The sequence below is a fragment of the Topomyia yanbarensis genome, chromosome 2 (assembly GCF_030247195.1).
Source record: "Topomyia yanbarensis strain Yona2022 chromosome 2, ASM3024719v1, whole genome shotgun sequence".
In the NCBI taxonomy this organism is placed as follows: Eukaryota; Metazoa; Arthropoda; class Insecta; order Diptera; family Culicidae; genus Topomyia; species Topomyia yanbarensis.
In genome coordinates this window covers 67243224-67267995 of record NC_080671.1, presented here as the reverse complement: position 1 = coordinate 67267995, position 24772 = coordinate 67243224, and the positions used below count along the sequence as shown (strand labels likewise).

Here is a 24772-nt window from a genome sequence, read left to right as displayed (position 1 = left end):
AATGTAAAAATTAAATTGTATTTTTATTGATGTTTCTCTTTACAATATACAAATTCTAAGAGAAGAGAAGACAATCATGTAGATAATTTCATACAGTCCTAACGTCAATATGGAACCAGCTTCCAATTGGTCGTTTCGCCAGTCAAGAGCGTTCATAATAGTTACAAACGGGATGGAAAACAGTGCTGCTGAATCTATTCTGGCTACTTTTAATACACATCAACATTTCATGTCAATTGAATAAAAATCCTGAATGATACAGCTACGTATGTTGTTTGGCTTAGCTTAGCTTAAGTGACCGCCCGTGAGTTTCCCGTGATTGATCGAAGCCTGTTGAAATTGCATATTGAACCAATTGTATGATACTTGGGAGTAGTAAATCATACTCAACGTGCAACCTAAGGAGACTAAGATTGTGATGACGACATAGCTACGTATTGATCCACTTTACCCCAATTCTTCGCACAACAAATGTTTGAAGTTAATCCTGGCTTTACAGTTCGATAAAAGCGAAGACTGCATATCTAGAAGACTGGCAACTCTGTCCAAAATCTGGAGACAGTAGCAGCCACGCCACTTGCGGGTAAAGGTGGTACTTCCCATAGTGATGCACTCACACATATACATTTTTACATTAAGCTTCCTACCTTCCTCCAATAGAGGCGCTGTAACCTCTGTCGCTTCTCGTTTGTATGGGGGAAGGAAGGAGATATCAGTCTTCTTAATATGTAGTATTCGATAAAAGGCTATATTCGGCCGATCAAATTAATTTTAATTTATATGTTTAAAAGTCCAGGTTATTGTATGAATATAGTTAGACTGATCGCCCGAAACGTATTACCCCGTCTTACCCCAATTCCTCCAATAACTCAAGTATAAAGTTAAACCTGGCTTTACATTTCTGAAAGAGACTGAATGCAGTTGATCAAAGGTAGTATTTCTTATGCAAAAAATTCTGGAGAATCGATTGAAGATAGTTAGAATGACCGCTCGAAACGTGTGTACCCGTTTTACCCAAACTTTTCCCATATCTCAAGTGGGAAGGTAAACTTGATTTCACTACTCGGAAAGAGGCTGAAAATGGCTGATGAAAAGTAGTAATTCTTATGTATAAAAATCCAGGGAATCGATTGAAAGTAGTTAGAATGGCCGCACGAAATGTTTGTATTCGTTTACCATAATTGGAGATATACCTTAATCAACATTTCAGGAAGAGGCTGAAAGCAGATGATATTTTATTTATGTTAAATAGTTCAGTGAATCGATTGAAAATAGTTAGAATGACCGGAAGACACCCGTTTTATCCTGAATTCCTCCCATAGCTCAATTGTGAAGATAAACGTGGCTGTACTTCTCGGAAATAGGCTGAGTGCGGCTGAAAAAAAATAATTCTTATGTATAAAATTCCGGGGAATCGATTGCAGATAGTTAGAATGTCCGCACAAAACACCCAACATTTCCCATAACTTAAGCGTGAATTTAATCATGCTTCTCGGAAAGGGGCTGGATGCGAATGATGAAAAGTAGTAATTTTTTTGTAGAAAAATCTGAGAAATCGATCAAAGATAGTAAGAATGACCGCACGAAACATTGCATCCGTTTTACCCGAATTCTTTACATAATATAAGTGTGGAGTTATATCTGACTGAAAGCGAGTGATCGAAAGTATTCATTCTTATGTAAAAAATCAGGGAAGTATACTGAAGATCGTTAGAATAACTGCCCGAAAAGTATGTACCCGTTTTACCCTAGTCCTTCCCCTAACATAAGTGGGAAGATAAACCTGGCTGTGCTTCTTGGAAAGAGGCTGAATGCGGCTGATGAAAAATAGCAATTCTTATGTAAAAAAAATTCGGGAAATCGATTGATGATAGTCCGCATGACCGCACGAAACGAAACGAGTAGAAGTTGGGTGAAACGGGTTCGCACGTTTTGTACGGTCATTCTAACTATCTATAATCTATTTCTCGGGTTTTCATTAATATAAAAAAATACACTAGATATGCCGCACTCAGCCTTTTTCTTAAATGTGGATTAAGAATTAACTCAAACATAAGTTATGGGAGCTGGGGTAAATCTGGTACACAGATGTTTCGCGCGGTCGTTTTATTTATCTTCAACTGATTATTGTGCTTTTTTTTAAAATTCGTCGCATTCAGCCACTTTATGAAATGAAGGGCCAGATCTAACATCACACTTGAGTTATGAGAAGAGTTATGGGGTAAAACGGATACACGGGTTTCGTGCGACACTTCAAACTATCTTCAATTGATCCCCGGACTTTTATATATAAAAATAACTACTTTGGATGAGCCGTAATCGACCTCTTCCCCAAATGTAAAACCTGGTTTAAGTTCAATCTTAAATGATAGGAAGAATACGGGGTAAAACGGGATCACAGATTTCATGCTGACATTCAGACTATCTGCAATCGATTCCCAGGACCTTTTACATAAGCAATACAATTATTGATGAACGGCATTCAGACTCTTTTCGTATGATCATTGACCACTCGTTTCCTTGGACTTTTTTGCATAAGAAACACTAGTTTTGATCAACGGCATTAAGCCTTCTTCCGTGATGTGAAATAAAGGAAAACTAAAAATTCAATATCTGGGGAGAATTGGGGCAAAATGGATTAAAACGTTTTATGTAGACAATCGTACTATCTTCCGTATAATCTTTGATCTTTTTTGCATAAAAAACACTAACCCGTACCCCACATTCAGTATTCTTCCAAATTATATAGCCTGTAATAAAAATAGACGCTGACAAAAAGGGGAATTAGGGCAAAACGAGCATGATAGCGTACTTTGAGGACATTTTAAATACCTGCAATCGATTCCCAAGACATTTTTGCATAAGGTATGCATTTTGAATAACAACACTTAGCCTTCCATCAAGCGTAAAGTGTAAAGTCGCGTTTTGGGTCAATTTTTTCCACTATGCAACGTTTTGAAACACAAGTCCCGTCCCAGGTCATAATCTCCTACACAGCAAAAAAAAGCTTGTAACTTTACGTCTTGCCAGATGCACATAAAAGTAGCGTCCCAATGCACATAAACTCACATTTAATGATATATAAAAATGTGAGTTGTTCGGCTTTTCCTTGGCTATTCAGTCTGAGTTTTACATCAAAAGAGGCACATTATTTAATTTCACATATCATAACATGTAAAATTCTATTATCACACAGAAAAAATACGTCGCTACGTTGTTAACGTCAGATGTAATTTTCATTTTTTCCAAGGGTGTATGAATATATTTTATTCAAATTTGTCATTCGAACAACAATTTTGGTTACAAGATCTGGCAGACAACATGCTAATATTCAAAGAGTATGAATCATGTTAAAGTAAAACAAAATTTAACTATTAAAATGTAGCATTTTTAGGGGACATCATTTACAAGCGCACACGAGTGGATGGAACGTTGAACACGAAGCTTTTTCCCGCAAACCTTTTCCTTCAATGTCTGAAAATAAGACAAAAGAAAGCGAAAGCGAAAAATAATCAATTTCATTGATGATTACAATCGGGCCGTGAGCTATAAAAGATTCTTCTACCAGGCTTCCACTATCAGTCGCGTATAAGGCTTACAATTCGATTCAACATGAGCCGTTGGTTGATGGTAGTGTGTATTTTGGGTGTTTTTTCCAGCACAGTGCATGGTACCTATCCGGCACTTACTATTGCTGGAAATATAGTGCAGTCCCTTAGCAATGGACTTAAAACAGTCTCGACAGCCTTGGGCAATTACAATACCGCTGTTGTCAAGGCGCACGATTCCATATTAAATGCAGCGAAGAACCTGGTGGCCAACATAAATGGAACCTATCTGTCGCTGAACAAAACATACGCCGCTTCGTACAACACGCAGCTTCAGTCAGCCTTTGCATCTTTGAGCACGATAAACAATTCCATCACTTCGTTTGACTCACAGATGTCATCGTACATCAATCAGCAGATTCAGGCAATGTCGAATCAATACAAGAGCTATCTATCTAACTTGCTAACCTACACTTATTCCCTGCCGTCGGGTTATATGAGCGCAAAAGGAGAGGCATGCTTACTGGCCAATGCCAGTCAACTGCAAGCGGCCAACGTTTCCCTAGAAAGATATGCAACCTGCCTAGTCAACCAAACTGCTTATGTTGCCACGCTCACTCCAATTGCAGTCAACTTCCTGTCCTATGGCCAAGTCAATTACAATCTTCTTGCTAAGCAGATCGCCATTTGTTCCACAGCAGGACCAAATTATTGCTACTTGACGGTAAGTTGCATCTATGTTTATTTTTATGTTTTTTTTATCTAAGTGATTTTTTTTTAATTCTATTTGCAGTTTATGAACTCATTAATCGGAGAGGTTTATACGATGACGTCGGAAATGTCTCTTACTACAGCATTTCTTAACAGCGTCAGCAACGTTGTGATCAACTGGACAACATTATGTGGACAATTCATAACGACTGATATCAATGAAACTCTGGCACGAATTCAGAGTGCCTTGAATAATTGCCAAAGTGTTTGATATGCTTAGAGTGAATGTTTTTATCTTAATTAATTTGAAGGAAATTCAGTCTATAGTTTAAATTATCTTCGAAACTATATGTCCATTATAGGATCCATCTACTTAATTAAATTATTTATCCATCAACTTTGAATTGGAAATGGTTTCACATTTTCCATTCGATTGTGCATGTCCTTACGAGCTTACTCATATTGGTTTTCAACCATAACTATTTTTCCGATGTTTAAATAAATAAAAGAAAAATAATAAAAATTAGCTCCCAAGCTGACACGTGGTTTACCAAGTTGCGTATTTACCTAAATATGCGTTCGCGCTGATGTTCACTGAAATATCTTCACCTTCACAAACTATAGTGAAGGGGACGGGCATAGCGTAGTTGGTAAATCGATTGCCTTGTACGCAGCTCGCCTGGGTTTGATTCCCAACCCCGCACATAGGGTTAGAGATTTTCCCAAAAGAGATTTACCTAATCCGAAAAGAGGAGAATGACCCTAAGGTTAAAATTTCTATAATCAAATTAAAAAAAACAAACTATAGTAAATATAACGATGCAACCGTTTTAATCCTCTTAGAAATAAAAAACGGACTAAGACAATAACTCGCAATAATAATAATAATCATCATCAGAAAATTCAATAGTCCACATATCCCTAAAGCGAGCCCTACATGAGACAAAAGTGTTGTGAATAAAAATATTGACAAGGCAGTTTCAGTACCTACGTCAATTCCATTTAAATTCCACAGAGAAATATTTCCAAAATATTTATACACAATCAAAATAGCGCTCAATAATTGGTTTATTGTCAATATTGCTGTTCGTATAGAGTCCGCTTAAAGATCTCGAACTTCTTGAACACACGACTCTTCTTCGTATCCTAAATGACACATATTGAGATCCCCGCGGCAGTGGATTGTACTGGGGTTGCATTTTCTAGCGGAAGAGCCGGTTGCTGGATGTGGTTCATTCCCACTTCTGCAAGATAGTGCAACACCAACACCACTGTCTTGGTGTTTTTCAATGAAAAGCGGTTGAAATATTGCATTTTTATGCTACCGCCCTCTGCTTTCAGCCAGACGTCGTTTGTTTCAGGGCCAACGGAATACGTGGGTAGTATGGGTAGTACTACCAACTCGAAAATAACCTAAAGTTTGGAACAAACCCAAACCTAAGATTAACCATGTATGTGTCTCGCGCACAAAATGAATGACACTCTTGATGTACAGCAATTTTATATTTTAATTCGGATACAAATTTCTTTGCATTACAATTTCAATTTCTTCAAAATGTGCGATAATAATCAGGATTCGATTGCAATTTCTAATTATTTTTTATTTCTTAAAACGAGGAAATCTGATCGATATACAAAAAAATATTAACACGATTTTATTCAGAATAAAGGATGCAGTTAGAAATATGTTAAAAGACTAAATATATAATTCGCAATTTTTCAAAAAGAACTATTGATTAAAAATTGAAGCAAAGAGAAACACTTTTATAAGAAAGGCAAAAGACATACACAAGAGGGATTGCTTTCAACATCAGAGTAGCAGAGACCGAGTCAGGGTAAGCGAAGAGAGGGCGGACACCAATGACAGGGAAAAGAAGAAATTTAACTTTTTTTGGCAAACGGAAGATCACTGTCAGGACATCATGAACCGGATCGCCGACTGACCTCCTTGGATCCTCTGGGAACTCTTTTGGGACCTAATTGCCACGTAGATGGTAACATAACTACCAAGAGAGAAGAAATAACTAATCAATAGTGGTTAAAATGATGTATATGAGAGACATATAGGGGAGATCGAGGATAGCCAGCACATCTTAAAGTAGCATGAAACCGAATGTATTCGGTTAGCAGAGATCTGGTGCTAAAACAGTAGGCGCACGACCAGACAACATATTTAATGTCGTGATAACCTTTCTCCACTACCCCAATATCCCGGAAATGCGCATTCAACGTATAATTATTGGACATGACCCGAGATATCGCTCGAAGAAAGCCACTAACCTCATCAATCCCCTTTAACCAAGGTTTGTTGATACCTTTGGGATCTCTAAACTTCCATGGTTCCATGAAATTTGCCAATTTTCGAGCGTCCTCTGGCAAAAAATACTGAAAAATTACGCGATCTTTCATAAAAATGACATTCAAATGCCTAAGTGTCCGCCTTATCATCACCCGCAATAGAGCAGTGCGAAGGAACTCAAACTAATATTTGTATCTGGTAATTTGGCATGATTTGTCAGATAAAGCACTCAGGAACTCTCATATTTTCCTCAGAAACTGTAACAATGTGGTCGCCCTCGCCGCTCCACTACTGTCATAATAAATAGCATAGAAGCTGTGCATAGCTGTCAACTTCTGATGAACGTTACGGTAATATGCGCACTGCAATGCTTAGCGCGAGCATTTATGCTGTCAGATAAAAATCGTTTCGTTTATATACAGCATTATCATTTCATCGCGAAACATCGATTTGAATGTGGATCTACATGGGATGCTGTTGTCACCGAAAGATTATTGGTTGCGTGTATTTCAAGAGGGTGACGTGACGTCATATTTTCGTAGCCAACATAAGAACTTTGCTTGTAACAAAATGAACGAAATTAATTTTTAATACGAACGAGGAGCACTTTAGTTTACATCAAATCAGTTAAAGTGTTCATTGTTTTCTTTTGTTTACTGCTACCATTGTTTGTTGATGACATTTTAAGCGATTTTGACGTCAAACTGACCCCCATCGATCGGTGGAAAAACGATGTTGCCTATTGTCAAACTCTATATGTGGAGATAGGGATGCCAGTTACCTGGTGTATTTCGATCAAAGGTTGAATCGAATACACAATGTAGGGCCTAGCCACCAGTGGAAACATTTTTCCTCTCGTTAATCTGTCGAGCGTAACCGCGCTTTTCAGCTTTCGACAAGTTTTTCATTTGTGTTTCTAACGTCACGTATATTTGGCATAATTCGGGCGAATCGACTTTCAAAAAGTCCTTATAAGACTTTTTCGCGTACAATTCTGAGCACTCTTTGCGCACCATGAAGTGAGAGACCGTCCACGCCCAAGTAACAATAGACTTTCCTACGGCTCATGTACGTACACGGCACATGACACAAACACTACATCACTAGCTGGTGGAAAATAATAAACAAAGACGGCAAAATCAAATGGGATTGTTTTCAACCAGGAAGTGTTCGTGAGACCGGACGACAAGAACTCAATTGCAATCTAGTTTTATGAGTGGCTATAATACTACCATAAAACCTCAATTGTTACTAGGGACGGTTATTCGCGCTGGGTACTCGTTTCGTCTGACCTTTAATGGTACTGTAAAGAATCAAGCCAATCAAAACTACAGACACTTTATACACAGACTAGCGAAGTGTCAAAAATTGCAGCCAAACGGACTGCCAAAAAGTGCAACCAAACGTTGAGGGTTTTGAGAAGGGAAGTGCAAGAGGAAGCCCATGCAAAGCTTATGGGAGCTTCCGTGATGCCAGTTTACATCCATGGTTGCTAGTTTTACTGTTTTTCTCTCCGCTAGTCTGTAGTCCTGGCCTTGCTCAGTGGGTGTTGGGAGGGAAAATATGCACTATGCTGTGGGTATTAATCAACCGCTTCACTTGTGCTCACCAGGTCACTCATTCGGCAGCGGGAACAGATGGAAACGGGTTTATCGATTAACGTTCGCACTTTTCAATGATCCTAAAATAAAAGATAAATTCTCAAAAGCGGCTATGAACGACCAGTTTCCAGGCCACCATCCAGTGATGAGGCTTGAAACTCCTTTATGAGTACGGAAATTAGGTTCTTTACAGACACAGTTAACCTCACTTTTCTTGACAGTTCGCTTGTACTGTTTACATGGACTTAGAGAAATTTGTGGACGACTAGATTCACTCGAAGAAAATCGTAAAGAATTTTTCTAAGTCCATGTAAACAGTACAAGCGAACTGTCAAAAATGAACACTCAGTTCATTTGTGACGTCAGCGCAAAGTATTCAATACACGAAGCGGACAAACGAGTGTATAAGTATTAAATTGGGCTCACTATTTTGCAAATTGAGTTCTACAAGATGACGACACGAATGAACTCAAGTTGAATGAAGTTCATGTTTGACAATTCTCGGTGGTTTGTTTATTTTGTCAGTTGCGTGAGTTCGAGTGCAACGGGTGGTCATGTAAACAAACCATCGAGAATTGTCAAACGAAGTTCATCCGGCTCATTTTGTTGGGTTATGTCGGTTGGTGTAAAACCTAATAAACTACACGGTTAAATAAAACAACCTGCAGCATAAGTTCTTTTAACTTACTTTTGAGTTGTGCGTCGCTTTCGCACTTATTAGTGTTGTCAAAAACAAAACGAGAGATTCGACTCAGTCGAGGTCTTCCGTGGAGGAAGGTACTTTTGAGTTGTTTGGGGTATACTCAAAATTAGGTAAATTCAACTTAAATTTGAGTATAAAAAACCTATCAATGAGTTGTAATTTTTGCCGTGGTCAAATGGAAACTACCTTCAACACGGTTTACCTAATTTTAAGTTCCCCCACGATACCACGAGATTGAGTCAAAGGAACTCAATTTTAGGTAGTTTTTCGTTTCCTTGTACCAAATCACCGATTTCGTGAACATTACAAATTTATTTTCCATGCACGGCTTTTAGATTAGGTTTGACGTCACTGAGGTACTTGCGGTTTACGGTTCAGGCAACTCCGATGTCGGTGGCTGCGACGGGTACCCGGAGCGATTGCTGGAGCAGTTGGCTGGTGATGAACTATGCTGGTGATTGTGGTGGTTGGTAGTGATGGCTGTTTGCGACGGTTACCATGGCTAGCGATGGTTTCTTTCCGTTGTGCAATATCCGGAAGTTCGGCGAGTGACTCCGAATGGATTTTGTCTTATTCGGTTTAGGCGTGGCTGAGCAGCTTCCAGACCATGCTGACTCACACCCGTACAAAATGGTGACGGATGATGCCCAGATGGTAATGGCGACCTGAGGAAGAAATTCTCCGGAATGTGTTCCGGCCCAAACATAAAAGGTCCGCTGAGGGAACTTCCCAACAAATTGGTGCCAGTGATGTCATAATTTTACAAAAATTGTACAAGCTCTGTTGTAGATTAATTAAATTACCTTTTAATATTTGTATTGTAGCCAAAATGTGCCGAATGTTCTCCTTTCAGCGTGTATCTATCAAAAAACATTTTATTATCACTTTTCCTACCATGCTTGCCTTTTTTTCCTTACCAAAAACTGTCTATTTTACATTTTCTACTTCTATTTGAACTATTCTAATCTTCAATCTTCGCCTATCACCTGAACCTACATTGAAACACACATTCAACATTCATACACTCTATTCTAACGACACTAATTTATAATATTTCAACGAGAGAACACGACGCGCACTTCTATCTCGCTGGATGGTTAAGAACGGAAAGAGGTCGAACAAATCATTTGCTGAGCTAAGGCTATAAAACTACGATCGGGTATTTGACATGACCGATGGCCTAAAGGCTGTCATTGGCAACACTTCTACTGGTTGCAACGTCAATCGATGAATTGTTGCGCGACATTATTCGCTCAAACCGATGCGATCGGTATCCCTAGCATGTATCCGTGAGCGTTCTTGCGTGAATGACCCCTCCGTCGTCAGACTTGGCGGGCTATCACTCAGACAGCTTGATATAATACCCAGGGTAGGAATTAGGATGAGTGGACCTCACTGAGCAAATCACGTGTAATATTTCATTGTGGCGAAGCCAACAATAAACGGTGTAACCAACGGTTACAAGTCTGTTACATAAAGTGTCTGTAGTCAAAACTAGAGTCTGTGGTATTATTTTGGTTATCACTGGAAATTAGCAAAAATAGCAAAAAAACAAGATAGCGATAAGATCGCGACAAGATTACGAAACCGCCATTTTTAAGATTTAACCTTTTCAATTCCGCAAGGCTACAAAAATGTAATTTGAATTGATTTTTATATGAAGTGTTCGAGCGACTATCGCTCTTGAACCAAGGAAAAACTTAGGAGGATGCAAAAGAATCGAGTTAGGCATCAAAAAGGCACACTAAACAATAAATTAAATGGGTACCAAAAAATAGCAACAAATAATTTCCGATTTTCGCTCAACAGGTAGTGAAGAGGTGAATAAATCCATGAACTGTCAATTCATGACCGTCCGATACCTGACCAACAGGTCCTATATATTGCTAGATGTTTGTTTTAAACTGGGCAGATGGAGCTAACAGGGTATATTTTCAATTCTTTCGCTATTTTGAATTGATTCCGTCGTATGCTAATCTTCGGTGAAAAGCACAATATAGAGTCCCGTACAGAGGAATCCGCAACACTGCCTAAAAAGATGCCCCTTCTTTGGTTCTGGCACCCACAGTTTTTGCTGTAACTTTGAGTGACTTCAACCGAATTACACAAGATATTAATATGGAGTGTATTGGAAACCTACTGTTTCGTGGCTTATTTATTTTATTTTGTTGCAAAAAGTATAATAAACTGAATACAGTGTCCTGTTTGGTCAATTGAAATATTTCACCATGATATTATTTTTCTCAACACTATTACTTTTCTTGCATGTTTTCCGAAAGAAGAATGTTTGTTTACTTTGCACGATAGGTAACCATCTGGCTCTAGGGGCAGATCACTCTAGAAATGTATAACAAATTTGCATCAAATTAGAAATAAATGCATTTAATTTCCATTTTTGCATCAACTTTGCACTCCCTCGTAGAAAAGTTAAAAGTTCTCGCTCTTTAGTGATTGAAGAAGCGTATTAATTAGTCATGGCCGGTAGCGTAGCCCTATTTAGCAATTCTTCTCGGAGCGTTCTTTAAAAGAGTGCTTCATTTTTTCCCCATATAATTTATATGTAGAACATATGGAGAGATCATGCGGAGTCTCTCCACAGTAGAAAAACTTTTCATAGTTCTCTATACATTTTCACACCGTGCCTTGTTTCTACAATGCGTAGCTGAAGGCCCAATGGTTTGCGACGATGGCAGTTCATGCTTCGCGGCACAAAAAGACGAACAGGTAGACGAGCCCCGTTCGAAAGAACAAAGTGTAGGAAAGCAGACTCTGCGAAAGGCTTGATATCAGGCTTCTGGAAAATTAGTGGTTTTCTTACATTTCTCGATTTTTACTGAACGCAATTACTTGCAAACCAGAATTTTCACTTACTAAAGCAAAGGGTTCTTAAAGAGTCCAACCCCATACCACAGATAACAGACATTTAGGCTAGAACAAAATTTGTTCAAAAACCTGTGTAAACTTTCAAATTGATAAACGTTGGAAATCCGTGTTTCACTATTGCCATCTGCGCAACTGTTTTCTACATGTGATTGACAGCTGCACATTGCATTGTATCGATCACTGCGCCATCTACAAACGTTTGCCAAACGTATTTAAGACGTCTGATTTATTCGGAATTTCAGTAGCGGGTATTTACACACGATTCAAATCGTGTTTAAACCTCTGTTATCTGTGCCCATACTTAGCTATTAGGGCCCCCGTAGAAGACTACACCATCAATCTCTACTTCCCAGGCGGGTACGTAGACAATACTTCTTCGTACATGGCCGAGCGTTTAGTCCCGCATATATCGATGATGTTAAATGGCTTATGTATTTAGGTCCGGAAGAAGACATTCCTGGTTCCGGTTGTATTAGATGAATATAATTTGTATCGAAAAATGGACTTATCGGCATTATTTTTGCCCCCGCTGAAATATCCAAATCGACCTCCATTGAGCTTGAGGGGATGTCGGTCGTTGGAGATACCTTGCCGTTAGCCAACACTGTCATGCAGGCTTCCATACCTGCGAAAGGTTTTATCGGTGGGAACGGAAAATTAATGCAACGAACTTTGAGGGTCAGCTAAGTGCGTGATTTTTTTTAAAGTGTTTTATATAAATTTTATTTGAAAAAGCGAAAGACAGTTCGTTGGTAGCACTATCGAAGATAGAAAAAACAAGTTTAATTTAAAAATATATGCTAGGTTGTCGGAGTTATGGTCCATCTCCCGAAGAATGTTTTTTTTTGCAGAGGTTTGCGTTGAACGCTCTCCCAGCCGAACCGCTCAACTGAAATCCAAAAGCTACAAAGATTATCAAGAAAAATGTATTGTGGTGTACTTGAATGAATCGGTTTCCCAATAATTTTTTTTTTCTTGCAAAATAAACACGTTGACCAAAAAATTGAGTTTTGTGGTGTTCAAAATTTTAAACAAAAATTCACTGCAAATCGAAATTTTTTTAATGAAAAGGGAACCGTTCAAGTACACGAGATTGTAAATATAAACAATTCTAAAACAAATAATTTGAAGATCGGATGAATAGTTTTTGAGATATCACGTTCACCGCAACGGTACTTTTCAAAAAACTTCATTCCGAGATAATTGCATTTAATGTTTTGTGTCCACTTCATTCGTAGAAGAACCAGCGCGCTGTAAACGTCTGTAATTTAAAATCTAATGCTCCGATCTGGATGAAATTTCGCAGAGATATTTTCAAAAGTATGTACTTATAGAAAATTCAATAAAAAAAATTTCGATTTTTTGAGTTTCAACTTTGTATATAACCCCTTAAAAGAATGGAGTAATTGGTAGTTAGTTGGAACATTTGAAGTATCAGCAATCAACGAACACATTTTCGCTGAGCCGTCGGCCATACAACCCATGTACAAAGGGTGTTTCCAAATAGCCACCAGATATTATCCGGGAATATTCCTGTTCACTTACACACGCCAGGTCTGAACTTTCGTCACCACGGGTAGAAATCACTCTGAATTTTAGTACCCACTCGGGAAAAAAGTGTTCCGCCGGAGATAAGGCCGGGAACTGAATGACTCACGGAAACAGGAGCTAAATAGCTCATGGAATCAGCATCTAAACGGCTCACGGAAACGAGAGCTAAAAAGGCGACGTAATAGATGGAGACAAGAAGCAAGAGAAGAGTCAAAAGTTAAAGCAAAGCTCATAGGTTGAGCCATTTCAAGAACCAAGTGAGGCTCCGAGATAGAGCAGAAACAAAGAGGTGCGACGAAAGTACAACGAGCACCCCCACGAAGTAATACCTTGCTGTAGTTCCGTAGGGAAGAAGGGCGAAAAAAGTGTAAGGGGCCATGCATAAATGACGTAGCATTTTATGGGGTAGGGGGAATTTACCAATTTTATGAAGAAGTGTTGCGAGGGGGAGGGTAGGGTCAGTAATTGAGCGACGTAGCATTAAGTTTAAATTTTTGACGCGCATCAACACCCATTGATTAAAGAAAACAATTCAACGTTTCTCTATTCTTAAGAGAAATAAATGAAAATTCACACAATTACGTAAGTTTTTCGATTCGCGGTATTGCAAGCTCTCCAAAAAACGTAAAGCTTATTTGAATACTTTTTTTCAATAGGTCCAATCTGCAAAAGAGAGCCTCTCTTTGTTTACTTTCTCTTCCGCGAATTACTCAGTCACTTTTCTGATTTCCATTCAACTGTTTGCGTAATAAGCTAGTATAATAGTTTTTGCAGAAATAATCAAAAGAGGAAGCTGCAGATTGGACCTAATGAAAAAAAGCCTTCATTTGCATGCTGTTGCAAATTTATGGGATACATATTTACCGCCAAAAAGAAACATTACAGGAGACAAACAAGAAAGGCATATTTTCCTAACTAGTAGACTTAATTTGGTTGATGAATTAAATTTTCTCTTCTGATTCAACCAAAAGAAATTTAGTAACATAGATGAACGCTCGCTTTTTAGAATCAAATATGTAGCAACTGCAGGATTGTGAACTGAGAGAACTTCTCTTCATGTTCCATGATATAAAATTCAAAACAAACTTATCAGCACAATTTTTGTCATGAAATGGATTCATATTGTATGCAATTTACTGTTATAGCAAAAAATTTGATAAAAGCTGTCAAAACTTTTGTAAAGACATATATTTGAAGAAAATATGCGAAAAAAATTTGAATTTTTTCATCAGCCGGCAGCGCACAGAGGCGTAACTAACTTCAAATCCTGGCCAAAATAGAAAAATATTGTTTTTGTTTATTTGTCTATATTTTCAGCTTAAATTGTTCTTCGAAACATACTCTAACCCTTTGCTTACAAAGAAAAGCGTTTTCGTTTGATAATTTTTGTATGTAATTATTTGAAATCAGTGATTTTTTTACACATTTTATTAGCTTGAAAGCCATTATACATAAATTTTTCAGATTGCTCTAAAACTAATTACCCAAAGTCACTATATACATCAAAATTGTGCTTTTCATAGCAAACTTCATCAACTACAATCAATTGGGGTCAATTTTAGCTTTTCTTTATCATTTTTGGGTAGGTTTTATAAAAGTGCTTACTTTTATCAATTTTCCACATATTCGTTAGTAAAAAAAGTACTTTGTCGGGCAATGTCGGGCAAATCTTTTAAAAGGAGAAGATTATTTGGAGTGTCCTCTCACTGTTCCACGAAGAAAACTTTCCCAATTAATCCCATTCGGTTTTTCACAGCTGTTTGAAAATGTCGTGTTTTTTGCTCAAATTTAAGAGAATACAATTAAAAAAATCAGTATTGGGGCTATTTAAAAGATCCGGTGTTTGAGTGGTAAGCGTGACCGCCACTCATTCCAATCGGCCTGGGTTCAATTTCAGCCAAGGGCATTGAGATTTTTTTGAGGTGAAAATATCTGGGGTGACGTCTTCCTTCGGAAGGGAAGTAAAGCGGTTGGTCCCCGGTCCATGAGTTGATGGATCGATATCTAGTCCAGAAGCGAAGTCACCTCTCTGGCGTCGGTAAAGAAGAAGTAGTATCCAACTTCTATACTGTTACTAACAAATATCCTCCTCCCGTGACACTTGTGGAGTGCGCAGTTGAATATACGGCCTCTAGAAAAAGCAAGTATCGGACTAACCATTCCTTCACTTTCCTCCCGCGATCTACGTTAGAGCCTGACCGGCGCCGGTATTGATCAATAAACAATTTAGGATTACTAGGAGTTGCACATTGAAAGATGTTTCGCTACTCCCAAGCATAATTATCTACTTATTCCCTGTGCAACTGCAGCTAGTCCACTAACCTTGCTATATGAAACGTAACGTACACAAGTTGCCTTGGAAACGTAAGCGAAGCATCAAACAAATTATGCAATCTTCTCATTCCAGTTCCTTGTCTCCGGATTGCAAGTGTTAACGTGAATAATCCAGATTGAATAATGAGTCATTTGGATAGATTTCTATAACCGAATTTACAAGAACTTGAATATTTTTTCTACTATAAGAAAACCATAAAATCAAAATAAACATATGAACATAAAACAAAATGATTTTATTTATGAAAACAGTTGAAACAGACTAAATCTCAATGTGAAGTTTCCTCAAACTGATAGATTACTCTAAAACACGTTTATATTGAAAAATAATAATGCTTGTGGAATTCGTTTATTTTCGGCTTTGCATCACACTGCAAGGAGGTTTAATATTTTCATATTTTGGTTAAAATTTGTCTAAAACCATAAAAAACCATTTTTCATCACTTGTTATCGTATAAAAAAGCTTAAAAACATGTGAAAAAATTTTGGCCATGGATTTGATATAGTTACGCCACTGTGCAGCGGGGGGGGGGGACTTGGAAAATGCTACGTTATTTAGAAGAAGGAGGTTAGAATTTTGTGACCAAATGGTACAAAGCGGGAGGGAGGGGTCGAAAACCATCGAAAAAAGTCATTTGTGCATGGCCCTAAGGAGTGTGGATAGGCACGAACGTGCCAACAATGATATTTATTTATTTCACACCGGAAACGTCAAAGAATATTTATTAGAAACTAGCTAATACCCGTAGCGCGTTGCTGCGACTTTCAACGAAATAGTAGTAAAACACAATTCGTTCCAAAGCGACATCTGGTGGGCAGATAATTCTTAACCCAATATAAAGCAAACACGCTACACGGAAAAATAAAACAACCCGCAGAATAAGTTCTTTTAACTTAAATTTAGGGAGTTTTGAGTCTTGCGTCGCTTTCGCACTTATTAGTGTTGTAAAAAACAAAGAGATAGATTCGACTCAGTCGAGGTCTTCCGTGGTAAGATACTTTTGAGTTGTTTGAAGTATAATCAAAATTAGGTAGATTCAACTTAAATTTAGGCATATTTAACTCAAGGTTGAGTATAAAAAACCTGTCAATGAGTTGTGGTTTTTGCCGTGGATAAAGGGAAACTACCTTCAACACGGTTTACCTAATTTTACCTTATTCCACGATACCCCAAGATTGAGTCAAAAAGCTCAACTTTTGGTAGTTTTCCGTATCCGTGTACATGACAAAATTTGTCTACATAGATTTTTTCACGGCAATCGGTTAAGCTTTTTGGGAGTCCATATATTATGTACATCCGAACATTGACTTTAAATATATTGATAGATATGCATGAAGGATTTTACGCATAAATCCAGTTATCTTTTCGTTTATTATTTACTATTCACAATAAAATTTATCTTAGGAAATAAGATAATATGTACAAAATATACTTAACATATTGCACATCAACTGGACAATTTTACTCCTCAGAAATACAAAATAAAAATTGCTTAAACTAGCTATATTACATTAATATTAACTGCTTCGACAATTATTCCTGCTCTCATCAGACACGCCGACGATAGTGTTTGTGTGGTTAGGCTCAAGGTAAGGTTGTCCTGAAAAAATATTGAAAATATTAGCAATGCATTGCAATGGTAACATATTAAACAGGATAGAGCTAGACAAACTCATAGAAACTTTGCGATTTCCAAGGTACACCGCATAGGTAATGAATTGACTACAATCAACTACTAGCAACACAAGCACGTGAGATGAGATGAGTCATTCTATCATAGCCAACACCAATACTGTGTATAGGTAAACTAAGAGAAACCGAAGACTAACGTTTTTGGACTAATAAAGACAGAGTAGCTAAAATAAAGTACGGGCTACATGTAGAACGAATTTACATTTTACTATTTAATGTATTTACCTAAATTTGTAATTATTTTGACAATGTCAAACTGTCAAAACAACCCCTATCGATCGAGTGGAAACACGATGTGGCCCATTGTCAGACACAATGCAACACCGTCACCGACAAGCATTTCCACAATCATTTTCCCCAAACACTGCATTATCCATAAAAAATACTCAAACGCACATTTCGTTTCTTACACAAAGTACGGCATCTGTCCAGATTGGGGACATTGCTGTGGATATTTCGTCGGTTCGTCCTCATCCATCCGAACAGGCGTAGACCAACCATCCATTTTGTAAGGGTGGTGGCTTGGCATAAATGCACTAGCACCCGGATGAACTGCAGCAGCAGCGGGTGGTTTTTTGTCTTCAACCACAGTAGGTTTCTTATGGCCAAATAGCATCCACAGTGGGAAGGAGATTCCCTGAGCATGTGCCCGCGTATTGCACTGTGTTGCGTAGTGTGGTTGCTGGGATGGGTTAGGTAGCCCTTGCTGGATTTGATAACCGATTTGAGTGGATTGCGCCTGCGATACTGCTTGCTGCAGTTGTAGATTGTAGTAGAAATTATTTTGTTGTTGATGTTGTTGCTGTTGATAATACCGCTGGTGGTAGTAATGGTGACTGTTGAAATAAGGGGTCTGATTGTGATGTTGGACGTAGACTGGACCATTATAGACATGGTAGGTATGAAATTGCTGTATGAATTGTATACCCTCGTTAGCTTCGTTCTGGTTAAGATGCGGGCGTTGCTCAACACTTTGCTGGTTCATTTCCTGCAGTTGATGCATGTACTGTTGATAAGGTGATAGCATTTGAGTCCGACGACCTGGCACGTCTTGCAAAAAACTGCAGCTTAGCAGTGGGTGATAGAACTGTTTCGTCCAAATCGCACCTATAGTCGGCGATTTTCGATTTACAGTTTTTTCAATCTGTTCCGGATTGGCACAGGTAAATTGCGGAAACCAATACGGCGTAGTGTTACCGGAAACCGCTTCCGGAATTCGTGGAAAGTGCTGCATTTTCACCGACGTGTTTTGCAAATCTTGAGCCCAAGCTGAATATCGATTGATGTCATCCTCCTCGTCGCCAACGTACAAACAACACCTTCCCCGATGTTTGTGATCACAGTGGTAACAGTAGGCCGGACTCGGCGTTGAGCACCGTCCTATCGGAATATTGTCATTCTGCCTTAGCATCGTACTCTCCATGCGTAGATCTTCTTCAACATCTCGGATGTCGGTCATTCGGGCATTCAAATCAGGAACGATATCCATGCTGATGGAGCTTCCAAGGTCGTTATTGCTAAATCTGTATAGAGGTCGCGATCGTTGACCACTTGGTAGCAACCTCTGAAGATCAGCATTGAAGTAAGCTTCAAATGGTCCATTAGTGCAGGATTGTGCCATTTCCGACGTTTCTTTCACTGTTTACTTAACTACAACTACTTCACTATACAATCTAATGCGACACAAAAATGTGCGGGAAATGGTGTTCTCTGCACCAAGGACATAGGTGAACTAATAATTCAATCGGGAGTTTGGGATGCATGTTGGTTCCAGGTACATCATCCCGGAACGTACTTGCCTACCTGCATGAACTGTGCCTTTGGGAGTAAATATTTGTAACGATTCTCTGATTGATCGTAATGCTCTTAAATTTACCATATAAACACGTTGCAAATTTTTCAATAAAAATAAAGCGCATTCCATCGACAAGTAAAAACTATTTTAAATTTGTTGTGCACAGTAATAATCAGGATTAGTTTGTTAGCATTATGGGGCAATACGGTTTAGTTTCGGGTTTGTTTATAACATTGTTAAACGTTGAAACTACGTGGTTTTCGTACGAATAGGTAGACGCCATCTCTCTTAGTTTAAACTTAAAGGAGATAAGTTTAACCATACATATATTTGCCCTAAACAAGAATGCAGTCAAAAATAATCCAAAAGTTTATATGTGCGCAAAAAGGGAATTTTACAGAAGGTTACATGTTGCTCTGCTCCCAATAAAGCTGACTAAATTATATAAAAAGATGCGACACGATTTTCTGGGTTTCCCCAAAACTGAGTGCCTACATTTTGGCAACAAAAAGCTGACCGGCTACCTGAACAAAGCCAAATAAATCTTTTTATTACAGGTTGATTTGTAGAAACAAATACATACGATAATTACCAGATTGTGTCTCACTCCAATGCCCAATTCATCGCTTCTGCAGCACAAAGCAAAACGCTGCTCCGGAGGCAACAACCTCAGCACGCCTCATCTGTTTAATTCTTGTTGGGGTCCATCTACAACAAAAATAAAATCAAACCAGAACTATTCATACATCAGCAAGCGCTAAAGCCTACACATTTTCGTTATTCCCGGTACCGCAATTGCCGTGCTCGTTCCAACCCCAAGAGTACACACCATCATCTGCCAGGGCAACCCCGTGCTGCGATCCCAGGCAAAAATCTCGCACATTACTTTCTACATCCAACAATGTCGGTCCATCACGACTTGTATCAACTGCCACGCCCAGCTGGCCGTAATTATTTCGACCCCACAGGTAAACCGTACCGTTACTTGTCAAATAACCCGAATGAGACCAACCCGATTGTAATTTTACAACCTGCAGCTTGCCAACGTTGACGTCTGTTCCCTTCAAGCATTGTCCGAATTTGTCATCTCCTTTACAAACAATTGTTCCCCGTTCTAATCGAATTACTAAATGGTTTTCACCGCTCACGACATCGGCAACCTTTTCGGGAAATTTCAAAGCAAAAAATTCGATTCCACCCAAATCAATACGATCTAGCGTTTCGTAATGCAACAATTTAGACTTTCCTAGCAACAGTAAACGCCCATCCTCCGTTAACACACAAGTGTGTCTTAATCCGAAGCAAACTTTCCTCGCCTTGTCGCCTGCCGGCAGTTCCAATTTTGTGGGTGTTGAATAGAATTTTGCATTTTTGTCGGCAATTTGCCACCAGAGGTTCGATCCCCACAGGTACAGCTCCCCTTGAGTGTTGATTCCTCCTGAAACGTCCCAGCCGCACGCGACTGTTTTGAACCCATACTCGCCGACAAACGTGAACCGGCACACATCATTTGTGTGTCCTAAACCCAGCTGGCCACGATTGTTCCACCCGCTTGAAAATAAACGACCATCATCAGTACATATCAATGTATGGCCACCTCCGGCGCTTATTGTGCGAATTGACTCTGCATCAAATGGCAATGATTCAACTAGTTGTGGGTTTTCACACATCTCCGACGTGTATCCAAGACCCAATTGCCCATGGCTGTTGGCGCCCTAGAATAGTGAACATCGGGAAATAGCTATATACCATAGAGTCTTTACCTACCCAGCCGTACATCGTTGAATCTCACGAATGCTGTAAGTATACACTATAACTTGCACTGTTTGTTTAAAATATCAATGGTATTATATTCCGTATATTCCAAATTCTAGTCGTTTTTCAATGTTGACAAAGATTTATTATTAAATTTTATTAATATTAATCAAAACACAGTATGGAACAAAACACGCAGTTACATAGCGTTACATTTCCGAGTATTAGTTGGACCTGAATGAAGCCAAACACGCTGTGCTACATAGCGTTACTTTCCGAGCTATAGCTCGACCGGATTAAAATTTCCAGTTGGCGGGATAGATATCCCGCATAAACGAGAACAATAAATGGATAATTTGGATTATTGTTCTTCCAGAATTTGTTATATTGTGATTCGACAATAAACACGCCACACCGTAAATTGTATCTGTCATTTGGGCTATCAGTCCGATTACCATTTGGGGAATATAGCGTTAGGTTATGTGGGCGGAGCGGCAGCACTGCTGTGATAAAGTTATTTTTGTGCTCGTGATATTTAATAGATTTTAGATGCGAATTCGGTGTTTTTGGTCAGAATATAGTTTGCTCCGTTCTCTTGTAGTGATGGTGAATCTCAATTGACTCATGTCTTGTAGATTTTCGGTCGTGCGGTGACAAAATCGGAAAAAGTGCCTTTCGGTAGTAAAAAGTTGCGTTTTAACTTATGCACAATTCCCCACTAAATTTTTACACGTCGTACTCCGTTCGCCATCTGCAGGCGAGTAGCGGAAATCGTTCTCGCGTTCAATTAAAATGGGCTCAAAGTGACTGAGTTCTGCTAGAGGCTCTACTCTAGAAGTAGAACAAATGATTATTATATTTGACGTAAACGAACATCGCGACGTATTGTATATATGAATTGCGACGTCCCTTTTATATACATTTCACGAGACGTTATGCTACAGGGTGTACAGTTGGGGAAAATGGCGGCTTAAAAAAAACAACGTATTGAATTTTATTGATGGAATTAGTGCTAATAATTCTATCAGAAGATCCGCAGAAATATGCGAAACAACGTATAATCAACGACACGACCTGAAACTTGATGAAAAATTGTGAAAAAAAAATGATCCGATTCATTTACTGCCAGTTACCAGTATATTGAGTGACCCCTTGATTCGAACGAAAAAAATATTTCTTCAGCAACACTTCTTTGTTTATTGATTTTCAGTTGCTATATAGCAACCATGGTATGTATACAAAATCAACTGCCTAGTTACAGGAAAAACTGGAAAAAAAATAATTGACATCGTAAGCACTCTCGTTCTTCTTACGAGGAACCTGCAACGGTTGTAGAAACAAGAAGCGGCTATTCTTCAAAGGATACATCACCTGAGGTTGAGCACAAGAAGGTAATGAGGTCAAATTTCTGTATTGTATACATTAATTAAACCAATGTAATTCTGATTCTAGTTTAGAGACTCCAGCGATAGAGGTCCGATTTTGATGCGCTTTACTGCCTAACGGGTGTACTCCAATCCAAACAAACCAAATCTGAGAGCGTAAATGCAAAATTCCCAACCAAAGCTTAATAAACTGAAAAAATAAGTTGCGCTGAACAACACTCTCAACAATAATAGTGCAGTGCTTTAACGAGTGAGCTCACGCAGCGGAGCCAGTGTGATGCGGTTCCGCCGCTTATCCGAGGCCAAGGATCCGAAGCGGCGTAAAACCGCTGAGGTTAAGTTGGACGAGGCGTTGATCAACCCGTCGCCGGAGCCACAAGCACACCTGTGACCCTCTCGCTGCCCGGCCCACTCAAACACTTAAAACCGACTGAGTGGCTGCGAAATCGGACAGCACACCAAAAAGCGATGCGGCGCAGCCACACTAGTCAACCGAACACTGATTAATGGGTTGATCAACGCCTCGTCCAACGTAACCTCAGCGGCCCCACGCCGCTTCGGATCCCTGTCCTTGGATATGCAGCCAAGCCGCACCACAGTCACCCCGCTGAACAAGCCCGCTTGTTAAAGCACTGCACTGTCATTGTTATGAGTGTCACCAAGGACAACTCATTTTTTCAGTTTATCAAACTCTGGTCAAAAATTCCACACTTCCGCTCTCGGACTTGGTCCATTTAGGTCAAAATACACCTCTTTGGCAAAAAACCGCATTAAAATCGGACCTCCATCACCAAAGTCCCCAAACTAGACAATTGCCCAGAAAAAGAAAAATGAAGGAAGATGGAAAACGTTGCTCTCGTTCCGTTGGCCGAGGAAGCAGTCCTGTTGCTAGGCATCGAATTGTGGAAATCGGTTGAAATGGCAGTTCCTCATCGCCCCAAACGTATCGAATGCGGCGTTGAGTTGGAGTAAGAATTGCAAAGGGCTGCTTGTCTGCCGCAACTTAACGAACAGTTAAACGAGTGATCCCAGTGGGTACTGACGTCTAATTTTCTCTCAGTGGGTCGCAAAAGACAGCGACACTGAAGTAGCAGCAATTTGCAAGGGCAAAATTGTATCTCCTTGAACTACAGATGAAAAATGTAAGCGGTTTAGCAACAGTGGATGTTGTAACTATATTTTATATTTTTCGAAAATTCCGCAGTGTATGCACGATTAATCTGTTAAGTAAAATTTTTCGTTGTTGGGACTCATTCATTCGAGCCCGAACCAGAAAGCCATTTTTTATCTCATTGTAAGTTGCATATTAAGGTTGGACAGAGAAAGGGTAAAATTCGCAAACGAAAAAAGCAGTTTTTTTCCACACCGTATGTCAGATCTTCATAAAAATCAATCAGCAGTACTGTAACAACATTCTACATACGCTGATTGATTTTTATGAAGATCTGACATACGGTGTGGAAAAAAACTGCTTTTTTCGTTTGCGAATTTTGCGCATTCTCTGTCCAACCTTAATGATTACGAATATTCGAGTAACACCATTATTGTATAAGATAGTGAATTCAATTGTCGCTGCATATACCATCTAAGTGTGTCGAACCTTCCAAGCGATATCTCACGTACCAGAGAACACTCGACTCGGGTGAGTTGAGATTCCCCATTGCGGTTAAATGGGCATCTCACGTCACCTGAAGTGACTCTTCAGAATTGGGTGGGAAAAGCCACGTAGAGTGAGGTGACACGCCGCGCAGAATAGGGCCGACTGTAGTAAGTTGCCTCGATGGAGTGAGGTGAGCATCGGTCGGACAATGAAAAGGATATTGAAGCAAACTGACCTTCAGTAGTCACTTCACAAATCCTTAATACTCAATACACAAATGGAGTGAGACTAAAATTCATGCTCACAGCTCAATCGTTCGTTCAATCGTGATTAAATCACTCCAGTGATAACCTGCCGGATCAAAATGAGAGCCTTATACAACAGAGTAGATTTGCATATCAACTGTGTGGTGACTCTTTCAAAATTCAGCTCATGATTTTCATTAATCTGAGGGCCACTTAGAACCAGACCCAGGAAGTTCTAACAAGGACGGTAAGATTGGTGATCCGCAAAATTTCTAGAAAATGCTGGAGCTTGGGTACGCAACACGTTTCACAAGACTTCAGTCAAGGAACCGAGAGTTACCTCTACCTGCAAAATATGCGGTAACGACGTCGTCGTAGCCCCATCACTTTAACCAGCGTGTGCCGCATCAGACAACGCTGGCGAGATCAGCGAAACCGAGGAAATAGGGCATCAAACACAGCACTAGTATCTGTCACCCATGCAAGCAGATATTACAAAAGGGATAGATTTTAGTGACCAGTTCGACAAGAGCGGCCCTATTCTGCACGTCGTGTGACGTGAGACGACTAATCTCACCTCACTCTACGTGACTTTTCTCACCCAATTCTGAAGAGTCACTTCGGGTGAACTGGGACGCCCATTTAACCGCAATAGGGAATCTCATCTCA

At 39.3% G+C, this 24772-nt stretch overlaps 2 protein-coding genes across 6 annotated transcripts; one reads left to right on the top strand and one right to left on the bottom strand.

Annotated features, from left to right (window-relative positions):
- Window positions 1-3591: 3591 nt before the first annotated feature.
- Window positions 3592-4578, top strand: LOC131682912 (uncharacterized). Its single transcript, XM_058964725.1, has 2 exons — window positions 3592-4272; window positions 4342-4578. The coding sequence occupies exons 1-2, from the start codon at window positions 3613-3615 to the stop codon at window positions 4528-4530; spliced, it is 849 nt and encodes a 282-aa protein (XP_058820708.1). The 5' UTR covers window positions 3592-3612; the 3' UTR covers window positions 4531-4578.
- An 11546-nt stretch (window positions 4579-16124) lies between these two features.
- Window positions 16125-21070, bottom strand: LOC131678275 (secretion-regulating guanine nucleotide exchange factor). 5 transcript variants are annotated; one of them, XM_058958298.1, is made up of 4 exons: window positions 20886-21070; window positions 19887-20833; window positions 19702-19826; window positions 16127-17231 (listed from the first exon to the last, which is right to left on the bottom strand). In XM_058958298.1, exons 1-3 carry the CDS (start codon window positions 20895-20897, stop codon window positions 19739-19741), a joined length of 1047 nt encoding a protein of 348 aa, XP_058814281.1. In that variant the 5' UTR covers window positions 20898-21070; the 3' UTR covers window positions 16127-17231; window positions 19702-19738. The 5 variants fall into 5 exon arrangements, 4 of the variants coding, with proteins under 4 accessions (XP_058814282.1, XP_058814278.1, XP_058814281.1 ...); XM_058958296.1 differs by having other exon boundaries at window positions 16128-17231; window positions 19711-19826; XM_058958299.1 differs by having other exon boundaries at window positions 16125-19826; window positions 19887-20822.
- Window positions 21071-24772: the final 3702 nt, after the last annotated feature.

Coding starts and splice junctions, on each gene's coding strand:
- LOC131682912 (XM_058964725.1), top strand. CDS start 3,613: ATGAGCCGTTGGTTGATGGTAGTGTGTATTTTGGGTGTTTTTTCCAGC. Junction 4,273..4,341: donor CAAATTATTGCTACTTGACG/GTAAGTTGCATC, acceptor TTCTATTTGCAG/TTTATGAACTCATTAATCGG.
- LOC131678275 (XM_058958295.1), bottom strand. Junction 19,827..19,886: donor ACCGGGAATAACGAAAATGT/GTAGGCTTTAGC, acceptor TTTTTGTTGTAG/ATGGACCCCAACAAGAATTA.